The sequence below is a fragment of the Myotis myotis genome, unplaced genomic scaffold (assembly GCF_014108235.1).
Source record: "Myotis myotis isolate mMyoMyo1 unplaced genomic scaffold, mMyoMyo1.p scaffold_m19_p_12, whole genome shotgun sequence".
NCBI classification, from domain to species: Eukaryota; Metazoa; Chordata; class Mammalia; order Chiroptera; family Vespertilionidae; genus Myotis; species Myotis myotis.
The window spans coordinates 73863338-73876190 of NW_023416316.1; the positions used below are offsets into that span (position 1 = coordinate 73863338).

General features: G+C 44.1%; 1 protein-coding gene across 24 annotated transcripts in view; it reads right to left on the reverse strand.

Moving 5' to 3' along the window:
* The window catches only part of CDC14B (cell division cycle 14B), an 87252-nt gene that overhangs the window by 47183 nt on the left and 27216 nt on the right, over positions 1–12853 (reverse strand). For 20 of the 24 annotated variants that reach the window (XM_036331432.1, XM_036331430.1, XM_036331433.1 and 17 more), the window contains 3 exons: positions 5062–5152; positions 4453–4528; positions 2134–2226 (listed from right to left, as the gene is read on the reverse strand). In XM_036331432.1, the coding sequence (XP_036187325.1) occupies positions 2134–2226; positions 4453–4528; positions 5062–5152 (260 nt within the window). Of the gene's footprint in view, positions 1–2133; positions 2227–4452; positions 4529–5061; positions 5153–5965; positions 5991–6463; positions 6944–12853 lie in introns of those variants that run through there. The other 4 variants (XM_036331441.1, XM_036331449.1, XM_036331447.1 and 1 more) reach the window with 4 other exon arrangements.

Consider the following 12853-nt stretch of genomic DNA (forward strand, 5'->3'; position numbering starts at 1 on the left):
GTGGGAAAACAAACTAACAGCAGCACATCTGGGGAAGCTTAAGAAATCAAGTTCTGCTAGACACGTTCTACAACCTGTGTTTCACAAATGCAGCGATGATAATAGAACTTAGTTACCTCAGAATTATTTCTCAACCACTTTTGTGGGCACAAATAGGAAAACAACCCCCAAAAGGCCTTGATCATTGCTGTGAATTAGTTTCAACATAGAAAAAGAAATTATTCAATTTTGAGGTGAAATTTTAACTAGTACCACCAACTTTTGGTCTAATCAATGTGAATTCCCCATTATCAAAGTATACATCAGAAAAGATATGTATTTTAAAAGGGAGGCAGCATGACAGAATCAAGTAACAAGCTGAGGGAAGAAAGAACTGATCTCAGGAACAAAAACAATCCCTTTGTGTTTTAAATCGAGGAGAGTAATTACTACACCTTGGTGGGTGGAGGTGGCAGAAGCACCCTTGCTGTGCTTCTCCCCTGAATGGAGGAGCTGCTTCCCTACCGCTAAAAGATGAGGCCCTGTTCCCTGGGTGGGGGGTGGGGGTTAAGGGAGGGGAAGAGTGGGAGGGAGTGGACAGGGGAGGCTCAAAATCTAGGCCAGTGGTTCTCAACCTTCCTAATGCCGCGGCCCTTTAATACAGCTCCTCATGTTGTGGTGACCCCCAGCCATAAAATTATTTTCGTTGCTACTTCATAACTGTAATTTTGCTACTGTTATGAATGGTAATGTACATATCTGATATGCAGGATGTATTTTCATTGTTACAAATTGAACATAATTAAAGCGTAGTGATTAATCACAAAAACAATATGTAATTATATATGTTTTTTCCGATGATCTTAGGTGATCTCTGTGAAAGGGTTGTTCGGCCCCCAAAGGGGTTGCGACCCACAGGTTGAGAACCGCTGATCTAGGTGCTGGAGAAAAACTGACTCAAAATAATAAGCCCACAAATATCTTCCATGATATTCACAAATCAATGAAATTCATAACTCCTGTGTAAATATACATGTTAGGTTAGGTGGCTCAGGAGGCTGCATAAGAAATAAAAAGTCGAGTGAATCAGAAAAGAAAGAAAGGGAAGGTTTATTCTGCATCCCTGGGACACCCACGTACCCCAAAAAACAGGGCACGTGGATCCGCGCCAACAGGGAGGGGGCGCTTTTTTATACTGCGGTTGGGTGAGGGGCGGGGACCTGAGCTGAGGGATTCAGCTGAGGAAGTTCCCGCTGCAGGGGTCGGCCAGGCATTCAGGAAGGAGTCAGTGTCTGTGTCGGGGTCCTGGAGAAGCCAGTATCTGTGTCTGGCAGGCTGATCTGTTAGAAATGCCAGGGAGAGTCCATTATCTCATCACACGTCTGCCTGTATCCGATCCTGGGCTCTCTCGGACCTAACAATACACACGTCCAGTGGCCCAATAGACAACCACTCAATGCCTTTGTAAACTAGGGAGAATGCTACCCATTTCCTACAACACTGACACACCGCATTCTCCTGCTAGACCTTCTGATGAGGATGAAGATAATCTTAGAACCACACCTTAGCTAGGAAAAACTTATATTCAACCTATAAAGCACTCTTACCTCATTTGGTGTATTTTAATTTTTTAAAAAAATATATTTTTATTGATTTCAGAGAGAAAGGGAGAGGGAAAGAGAGACAGAAACACCAATGATGAGAAAGAATCATTGACTGGCTGCCTCCTGCACGCCCCACATGGGGATCGAGCCCACAACCTGGGCAGGTGCCGTGACCTGGGGAATCAGACCATGACCTCCTGGTTCATAGGTTGACACTCAACCAGTTTGTCATGCCGGCTGGGCTGAGAGCATTATTTTCTAATCTTAAGTGCATAACAGCTGGTCAATTTTTTTTTAATAGACTTTTTAAAAGCGGCTTTAGGTTCACAGCGAAATAAACACGAAGGACAGAGGTCTTCCCAATGCCCTGTCCCCGCATATGGGCAGCCTCCTCAACTGGTCAATTTTTAAAAAGCAACACATATTTCTCTGGAAAAAAAATCAAAACATCATCTTAGAAAAAATAATTTCGCATTTGCAACAGCAAAGGTGAGGTACCACTGTTGTATGCATTTTCACTAATACACGAGGAAAGGAGTTAAACACTTACCATGTAGCATCCGATAAGGAAAGCAGCATTTGCTTGTTTTCTCTGATCAGGGCCAGTAAAGTGAACAATTTTCTTCCTTATCATTGTAATGGACTGCATAAAGATACACAACTGTTAGTGTGTTGTTTCATAATTGCAAGTTTTCTAAAACTTTATTTTGTGATGAAGATAAATTCCAAACCTCAGCATTCATATTAGCAAGACCTTTAAAAATACCTACTTTGATACCCCAAAGTACCGAGTACCTTCCCATAAAAGGCATTCTTAGGTTAGAAGAAACGCACAGTTAAGGAAGAGGGAAGGAGACAGGAACAGATATAAAGTATAGACAGATATAAAGTATAGACAGAATAAATAAGAAGCAAGGGGTAGGGCAGGGCCAACTGTTTGACTTAAGAAAAAACAACAAACCTATTCCCAAGACCTTTAAATTAAAGTAAAAGGGTATATAAAACCGGGCAAAAGTAATTCTTTCTGTTAGACATCAGTACAGTGATGGGGGGCGGGAGGGCGGGCGGGGTGAGGAGCGCAGAGACGCCCGGAGAGCGTGGGGGGCCCCTGAGCGGTGCTGTTGGTGCCCTGCCCTGATCCGATGATCAAGAGGACGCCCATGTACATGCAGTTTGTGAAAATTCCCTGAACTGTACCCTCACGATCTGTACACATTTCTGCACACACACCGCACTTCAATAAAAGTGAAAAAGGAAAAGGGTGTCCGAGTTAAAACCCAGAGGAACACATGCTGAGTTAGCACTTGGGCACCTGAACTTCAGTAACATAGGTGGGCATGGATTCGGGTGAGGGTGGGGCCAGGACGCATGCACTTCAGTGAGCGCGCGAGGCCTCTGTGAGTTAGGGATGGATGTGAGCGTACGTTCCTGTAGTTGCTTACGTGGAGTGAGAGAGCCAGGCTGATTTTCAGAACGGAAACAAGTCCAACCAGCCATAGAGCGGCACAAGCACAGGGGACTCTTAACCCAAACTCTCAACACAGATTTATCACTACTAACTGAATAGGCTGTAATGCTTTGACCAGTTTGGATGCTCAACCCCCTACAAGCTGTGCCGGTAAATGATACAACGTTAAGGGGGGGGGACCAATACATTCTTAGTGACCCGAAGGATACAAGTCCATAGATGGCCGAGTGTGGGGGGAAAATTCTTTCAAAATTAAAGCAAAGGAACACATGTCGGGGGAGAGGACATTATTGTTAGCGTCATAGCCCTGCACGAAACAAAAAGCCTGCCACCGACAACTGGAAAAGGGAGGGGAGATGGGAGACGTGAACACCTAAGACCATAAATGCTTATATTCCTATTTAAGAGGAAAAGCCCAGAAAGAAGAGTCTCCATCTCTATACAAATTCGCAGTGAACACACATATAATACAAAAAGAAAAGGCAATGCTACAACTTCCACTTTACAGATTAGTAGCTCAGCTGACAGGTGCTTCTAACATTTATGATGTGAAATTTTAGGGTTGACACTCAAGCAAAAAACACCTGCCTTACCCATAAATTTTTAACATAATTTCATTTTACTTGAAAATAATGTTAATTCTTCTGTGTAGTAGACTGGTAAATCATTCAGTAGACTGAATAAAGTTGTTTTTAAAAAGGACCTGTCCCCAAATCCAGTATTTTTGACTTGAGAATTTAAAATGACTCATTAGGAATTGCTAGCAGTTTATACCCTTCCCATTGTGCATGACCAATCATTCCAGGTTTTTAAGATAAATGGATGGAGCCTGAAGCTTACAGAAATACACTGTTGCAGCACTCAGTGACAGCCTCACAGGCAGCTGTCTGCCCTTGCTTTCCCTGCCCCTGGATCGCACGTGTAAAAGGTCAAGGTGAAGTCACAAGGAGTACAACATCAGGGGAGAGTCGAGGCAGGATGAGAGACAGACCAGGGGCAGAGTCTTCTCTGTTCGCTAGCACTCCCTCCTACCGAAGCGAAGGCAGGAAGAACAACGACACAGCAAGGGACGTTTCTCTTGTTAGGTTTCAGTTCCCTTAGGTCAGACAGTAAGAGGTTTACTTCATTAAACAGTTTCCACTTTGGATTTCAAGTATTTGAGCATCACTAATCCAAGCCAGAATCAAACGACCCAAACTCAAACTGCTCAATCAAAACTGTGGAAAACTAACATATGCACGATGCCTTTATAAAACAAGAAAACCACAAGTATGCCCCAAACACCACTGCAGCAAAAACACGGCATTTCCTTTTTAAAACTGATGTGCTTTCTTTACTTTTCCCTCCCCAAGCCCGGGCTAACAATGATTAAGTCAAATCTTATGTAAAAAAAGACTTTACCTTTAATTTCTTATTTATCTTGCAACAATATCTGTAAAGCATTGCCAGATTGAGTGGTCCAAAATCTGCGTAGAAGCTTTAAAAGTAAAACACAAAAACATATACGTATATTCTAGATGCCCTGAATATTAATGCCTTTTTGGAGCTACAAGATCAAATTCAGACAAGAAAGCATACACCAAACTGTTATCAGTCACACTGCCTTAAGAAGTGGAAGAGATATTCTGGTAAATAATGCCTATTAAAAAAATGGTTCAACACCTATAACCTCAAATAATATATGAAAATGCTTTCTGAATAAAAAAAAAAAAGCTGTTTTTCCACTGGTAAAGACACATCTTAATACATTAGCTTATATTTCATTGTACTGTAAACTATTAGCATTTCAAATATAAGTTATTAAATTTAGAAAGATTCTTCCATTTTGAGTTTTTCCCTAAGGATCTACTTTATTACTAAAGGTTAAAGGAAAATTAAAGGAAAAACATCCTGCAATTATCAGTCAACAGATTTGTAATCTTCTAAGGTTATCCTATTTATAAACATACCTTTAGATTCTTCAAAATAAAAAAAAAAGTTACTAACAATCTTTTAAAAACCAATACTTACTTCTCATATTCAAGTTCATTATCTATGGTGAAATAATGTACATTTGATGAACTCTTTGGTCTGCTGCAGAGAATGGCAAAACAAAGGCGATCTGAAATGGAAAAATTGCAATGTTCCTTCCTTCAGGTTATTTTTTAAATTTTCATATATCATGATACAACTCTGTTCCGATGAAGTCAGATTTTTATTTTTTCCATACAGGTTTCTGATGGTAAGGATGCCAACAGATACTTTCGAAAGGTTCTATTTTGATGAGTGAAAATAAATAAGACTATTTTTGAAAGGAGCAACTGCCTTTAACCATAAGTTTCAATAAAGACAAGTGACTTTTCACGTAGCAGTATGGCTTGATTTCTGGAGGAAACTCTCGTGCAAAACTTTACTTCCTCTGTCCTAAGAAATCTGAACAAATGGCAGTGTGCACTTGATGGCTAGCCAGCAACCAGGTGGCTTTCGCTATGCATCACTGTTTTCACGACATCCTAAAGAGTCATTCAATAAGAAACCATATTTTATGTAAAGAGCGCTTTCAAAACTGCTTCAAAATTAAGGTTTAAGGCTATAGAACATCAGCAACAAAATGAACCAGATGTTTATCCAACTGTTCTTAGGGATCACTACTACTTCTGTAGTGACGTTTACAATTAGACAAATTACCATTGCAATAGAAGCAATGAGAGGTATCTGCATGATGAGTGCGCCATGAACTTGTGTTGCATAAATGCAGTTAGGCAGCCATGAGGTGAGGGTTTAGAAAGAATGATAACTGGTGCTAATAATGTTCTGAGGCTCCAACCTTCCTCCCCCGCTTTAACCCAGAAAAAGTTGCCTAAAAATCCTGGCAAAGCAGTTACCTGCAATACCCAGTTGTAGCAATACTAGCAGTGCTAGTAGATATACTTACACTTAAATTGTAGCAAAATCAAGTCCAGCCTTTAAAATAGTAAGAAAAAAGGACGCCAGCTGGCATCCTTTGCCCAAATGGTAACTGTCAGCGATTCAACTCACGCAATGGCTGTATTTATTTCCTTGTAAACTGCTCAGCTAAAATGTCTTGCAACCACAAACACTCAGAAGGATGACGGGCTTGCTCTTTGCCAACCACAAATGACCCTTGATCCCCGTGCAGTGACCACAGATTCTGCTCCCTTGGGTGGAGACGCAAGTCACCTGCCAGCCAGGGGCTTCCCACGGCACAGGTCTGTTCACAGTCACCCCAAAGCAAGAGCGCGCGAGGGGCTGGCAGTCGGGAAGGCCACCCACGCCCAGGAGACAGCGCTGGCCGGGCCAGCCGGGAAAGCTGAAGGCACCTCCTGGCCAGCAATGGGCCTCCCCCATCCGGCCCCGCCTCATGCCACCTCAAGACGGCGTCCCGGGGGCGCCCCGTCCCCTCCGCACTCACCTTTGATCACCTCGGCCACCAGCCGGGCCCCCGAGCCCGCCCGGCTCATGACTCCAAAGCATCTGGAAGGCGGGGCGGAGGGCGGGCGGGGCCGGGCGGCCAGGGAACCACCCGACCCGCCGCAGACGGAGGAGGAGCCGCGACCACACCCCCGGAGTTTAAAAAACAAAGTTTAAAGGGCCGGGCCCCAGCCCGGGGAACGGTGTCCGCCCAGGGCCACCGACTCCACCGCATAGCGGGGCGTCACCCCGGAAGTTCAAAGCTTCTGGAAGGGCCGCAGCGGGCACGGCCGCCACCGCCAGGCGCGGGCTGAGCTTCGCCCTCCGCGACAGCGGCCGCCAGCGCCCGGCCCCCGGCTCCGCCGCAGGAGGCTGTGCGGCGCCCGCGGGAGGCGCCTCTGGGCAGCCCCGGCGCCGGGGCGAGCGCGCAGCTCCGAGCGCGGAAGGGCTTCCTGCGGAGAGGGGCGAGGGCGAACCTGGCCGCTGCCGCCGGCTCGGGGCGCTCCCTCACCGCCCTGGCCGCTGCCGGCAGAGGGCGCAGCCCGGGGACGCCTAACTCCCCCCGCCCCCCCCCCGCGCCCCGCACCCGGCGCCCGGCCAGCAGACCTGCGCCACCCAGGGCTGCGTCCTCTCTCAGGTGGAGACCCACGGAGTGTCGGGCTGGTTGGGAGTGCTGGCGCCTTATTTACCATGAACGTGTCTTCACAATAGGTCAAAATTTTAAAGTGAGCCCACTACTGCGGTCAGTCATTCCTTTAAAGGCCTTAGAATGGTTAAAAAGCAAAAATTCCGACACCATGCTAAGCAACCATTTAAAGTATTGTCTAAGCCTATGTTTCTTACAGTCTCAAGTGAAAAATAATTAAGATACAGTATGAGTACAGTCCCAGTTTAGTTATAAATAAAAAGTGTTACTTTAATAATCCGTGAAAAATTTTGCAAAGACCTCCCTTAAAACAGACAATACAGCAACAACGCTTTCCCAAGAATGACACAGTATTTACAACCCCAATACAATATATACATCACATATCACATATATGTTTGCCTCAAAAGTAAAACTCCCTAACTTGATTCCAAAACTCCGGGTGAATCAAAGACTTTAATGTAAACAACAAAACCATGAATTCTTTTTTTGTGGGGTTCAACTGGAGAAGGCCTTTCAAAATAAAGTCTAAACACCACAGAATCGACTGCTAAATTGATACCCACTTTTAAAAAGGTCTTGTAGCAACAAAGTCAAGAAATAAACTGGGAAAATACTTTAAATTCATCTCATGAAGATGCCTATCTTCTTTCAACTTTATGTTCTTTAAAAAATAACAAAATGCAAATTTAAACTACCAGGTCCTGGTTTTCCTTCAGACTGGTAAAAACCAAAGGGGCTTGGAAAGGCTGTGTTGGTGAGGTTGCCGGGGTGGGAACAGAAGCTGCTTTAACCTCCATTCATGGCAATTCAAGGCAACAGACACTCTGCCATCCCAAAATATACCTTTAGGAATATTGATTTTTTAAGCTGATTATTAAGAAACAGAAGTCTGCCGAAACCGGTTTGGCTCAGTGGATAGAGCGTCGGCCTGCGGACTGAAAGGTCCCAGGTTCGACTCCGGTCAAGGGCATGTACCTTGGTTGAGAGCATATCCCCAGTGGGGAGTGTGCAGGAGGCAGCTGGTCGATGTTTCTCTCTCATCGATGTTTCTGACTCTCTATCTCTCTCCTTTCCTCTCTGTAAAAACTCAATAAAATATATTAAAAAAAAAAAAAAAAAGGAAACAGAAGTCTCAGAAAGAACCTCTGAACCTTACCCCCGTAAGGAATTCAGACAGAAGCACCTGCTTAAAAGAAGGGCGTATAGAAATGAAATGTGGCGGACGAGAGAGCTGCAAAGCCTGCTTGTTGCCCTCCCTGTGTCCCCTTGTTTCTGGGGCAGCAGCAAGTATCTGTTTCCGGCCCGCTTGCTCTCTCTACTGGTAAATTGTCTGCTTCCCCTTTGAAATCCCAGACCCTTTCCTCCTCCTCCTTTGTCCAGGATGGCTTCTAAACCTCAACTGCCCAGTGACTCCTTGGGTATCATCGTCTTATGGCACCCCCACACGTGTATCCAAATAATTTCAGACGTTTTCTACTGTTCTGTCTCCTGCTGCTTTGGCTACTAGCCCAGCCAGGACTTAGGAAGGTGTGAGGAAAGTTACTCTTGCTGACCCACCGAACCTTTCATAAAGGAATGGTCAAAATACCCAAAACTGCAGGAACTAAGCTCATAGGACAGATGGTTATGTTCTGTGCCTGCTTGCTAAGAATATTTAATAAATGACTGTTGTGTGAAAAATTTTTTTATCTGAGATTGGTTAAGCCCCACCTACTTAGAGTTTTCCTGCAGGAAACCTGCTATCTATCAAGAAGTCCTAGAAGCTGTGCAAGACCAAATGGGCTCAGGGCCGTTTCCATCAGTGCAATACGGAGAGACCTGGGATCAACATGTCCTATAACATTTAGTCATGGCAGTCAGACACTTGAGCAGCCAGCTTCCGCAGACAGATCTTTTCCTAGGACCCTAAGTCAAGCACTTTGACGAACTCTAATGTATCTACCAAAATAAGCATTTCAGAGGGGAGGGAAGGTAAGTAAAGGATCTGTCTCATTTCAGATTTCAGTGAATAAAAGCCTTAATTTGATGAGTATGTTTAACATATAATTGTCTTATCAGAAGCAAATCCTTACAATGCTTGTTCTTACCTGCAATGGTATTTCAAGGCCCCCTGAAAAATGCTTAAGACTGACCACCGTTCTAGGCCACTAGTCCTATCAATAAGTACTTTCTTCTATAGAAAAACCTGTCAGGGGGATTTTTAAAAATTGTCATGCCAATTTGGCTATGGTTTCTAAGAAAATGGTGTAGAGAAGAGTGGCGTAAGGGTATATATTAAATTATTTTAGATGTTAACCAGGGCAAAAGATTCGAAGACACTTTATGAAAGAGTTTATATGAATGGCCTATAAGCTCATGAAAAAGACATTCAAATTGTAGCAGCTTTGGAACGCCAGAAACTGGAAAGACCACAAATTTCCATCAACAGGAGAAGGGGTAAACCGAGTTTACTATATTCATACAGTGGAACATTACTCAACAAAAACAAAACCATGACGTGCTGATGTACAAACAGAATGGATGCATCACTAAACACTGTGCAGAGCAAAGGACGCAAAAGAGCACATGCTGCATGACTCTCAAAACATAACGCTTAAGAACAGGGAAATTAATTTATACCGGCAGAAATCAACCGTGTCATTTAGGTAAGAGGGAAAGAGGCCCAGAGGGAACAGTATTTCACAAGAGTACACACTTCTCGCCTGGCCAGCATGACTGGATGGTTGAGAGTTGAAGTATGAATCAGGAGGTCGGGGTTCAATTCCACTCAGGACACGTGCCCAGATTGTGGACTCCATCCCCAGTGTGGGGCATGCAGGAAGCAGCCAATCAATGATTCTCTCTCATCACTGATGTTTCTCTCTCAATCTCCCTCTCCCTTTTTCTCTGAAATCAATCTATATATATAAAAGCCTAAGCGACCGTTAGGACAGAACTATTGGAACAACCGGTCGTCTGGTCGCTATGATGCACACTGAACACCAGGGGGCAGACGCTCAATGCAGGAGCTGCTCCCTGGTGGTCAGTGCACTCTCACAGCCAACCTTCTGCGTCCTCTCCTCCAGGCCACCCAGCCCCCTCAATCGGCCCCCATTGGGGGAGGCCAGCTGGCCAAACTCCCATGGCTCCTGCCCCCTGCCGGTCTACCCGCCCCCCCCCCCCCCCCCCATAGGCCTCGATTGCTGGCCAGGCCGAGGGACCCCACCCATGCACAAATTCGTGCACTGGGCCTCTGGTAAAAATATATTTTTAAAAAACCAGTATACACTAGTTAAAATTCACACTATACACATAAACCTGTGCATTTTATTATGTGTGAATTATACTTCTTAAAGGGTAGGGGCAGGAAAGAATTTTAACTACATGAAAAGAATACAGAATTAATATCAAAGAATTTTGGTGATTTTATCTTTTTATATATTTTCATTGATTTAAGAGAGGAAGGAGAGGGATAGAAACATCAATGATGAGAGAGAATCATTGATCGGCTGCCTCCTGCACACCCCCTACTGGGAATCGAGCCTGCAACCTGGGCATGTGCCCGTGGCTAGAATCAAACCTGGGACCTTTCAATCCGCAGGTTCTATTCACTGAGCCAAACCAGCTAGGGCTATCAAAGCATTTTCTATAGAATATAGTTAAGAATTATCTTGACCTAATTTACTGTACTGCATAAACTATGAATAGTATATTACATTGCAACTTAAAAAAAAAAATCTACCAGAAAAGATAATGTGGCTAATAGAAAGATTCTTTCAAAAATTCCTGAAATAATATTTTTAGCTTTTTTATTTTTAATCCTCACCTAAGGATATATTTCCATTGACTTTTAGAGAGAGTGGAAGAGAGAGGGAAAGACAGAGAGAAATATCGATGTGAGGGAAACACATCGATTGGTTGCGTCCTGCACACGGCCTGGCTGGGGAGGAGCCTGCAACTGAGGTACCTGCCCTTGACCAGAATCGAACCCAAGACCCTTTGGTCCGCAGGCTGATGCTCTATCCACACAGCCAAACCAGCTAGGGCTATTTTTATCTTTTAATGGAAAGATTATCTGCCATTCTTTATATTCAATCAACCACATAATTTTAAAAGTACTCTGGATTGAGAGTTCCAAGAGAAAACTGTTAATAATACCATGTTATATGGCTCCAACTGAGACTTGCTTCAGATCTCAGAAAATAGCAGATAATCTGGAGCTCTTCATATATCTCTTGTCTCTCTTCATCTAAAATATTGATCTACTCATGATCCAACTCTTACACTACCTGGAACACCGTGGCCCAACAGAACTGTCCACGAGGATGGGAATGTTCAGTATCTGCTACCGTGAATAGCGGTGGCTATACAGGACAGCAGACCTAAGGGGACTATTTCCTCTAAGTCCACCAGTTTCTAAACTGCGAACAAACAAAAGGCCTCCCAAGTGTCAGCAAAACAACAGCGAGGGAGCTGTGGCTTTCCTCCTGCTTTTAGGGTCTTTGGTTCCAAGAGCCTTGATCCTAACATCCGACTTTGATTTTTCTCAGCAACTTGAAGAGAATGAGTGTGGTGAGAAACACACCTTACCTAGCACAGTACCTACGACACAACCAGCACTGGGTAATTGTCTACTTAATGAACAAATGAATAAATAAATGGAGGGAGGGCTAGAGGAGAAGGAAATTCTCATTTCCTAATACATCCTAGTCTAGACACTTCACACATACTGTTATTTTTCACTGATTCTCATGATCTAGGTCAGTGGTTCTCAACCTTCCTAATGCCGCGACCCTTTAATACAGCTCCTCATGTTGTGGTGACCCCCAACCATAAAATCATTTTCGTTGCTACTTCATAACTGTAATTTTGCTACTGTTATGAATTGTAATGTAAATATCTGATATGCAGGATGTATTTTCATTGTTATAAATTGAACATAATTAAAGCATAGTGATTAATCACAAAAACAATATGTAATTATATATGTGTTTTCCGATGGTCTTAGGCGACCCCTGTGAAAGGGTCGTTGGACCCCCAAAGGGGTCGCGACCCACAGGTTGAGAACCACTGATCTAGGTATTATCGCCCTCATTTCACAGGTGAGAGACCCAGAGCCAGGGAGATTAAGTAACTTTCACAGGGCCACTCAGCAGTGACAACGGAGAAAAACAAAGCTTTGAACAAATATAACCAATGGATCCTGAATCAGTTTATATATAGGAGCATATATGCCAGCATTAAAACAAAAAAGGCCCCAATTTCTCATTATTATATCACGGTGTGGCTTCAAGGAAAGCCAAAGGAAAAATAATTAAATGGCTCAGGTAAGTAACTTCCGAACTGCTTGTTTTCTATGATGTGGCTTTCAAGATTAATACTTTAATCTACTTTTCAAAAGGAAAGATGGGGGGAAACACCACAACCAACACTGTATAGAGATGCTGTCCTGAGCTTTTCCAGCATGAGCTCCCTTCGAAGCTCTGCTTCCTTGGGGAGTAGAGGAGGGAGGACCGAGACACCACAGAAGACACACCCTGGGGTCCAGAGGAGACAAGCAGCAGAGACTGGGATGCTCGCCCAGGGGCCCTTCTTGCCCCGCCATGGAGCGTGCGTCCGCGACGGCGCACACCACCTTTACTGACGGCTCAGTCTTTAACATGACAGATGTGTTCAGCAGTAACAGCTCTCTGCAGCAGTCCTACGTGAAGCAGGAAGCCAAGGATTCTAAGAAAAATTTGCCTATACAGTAATTTGAGGAGA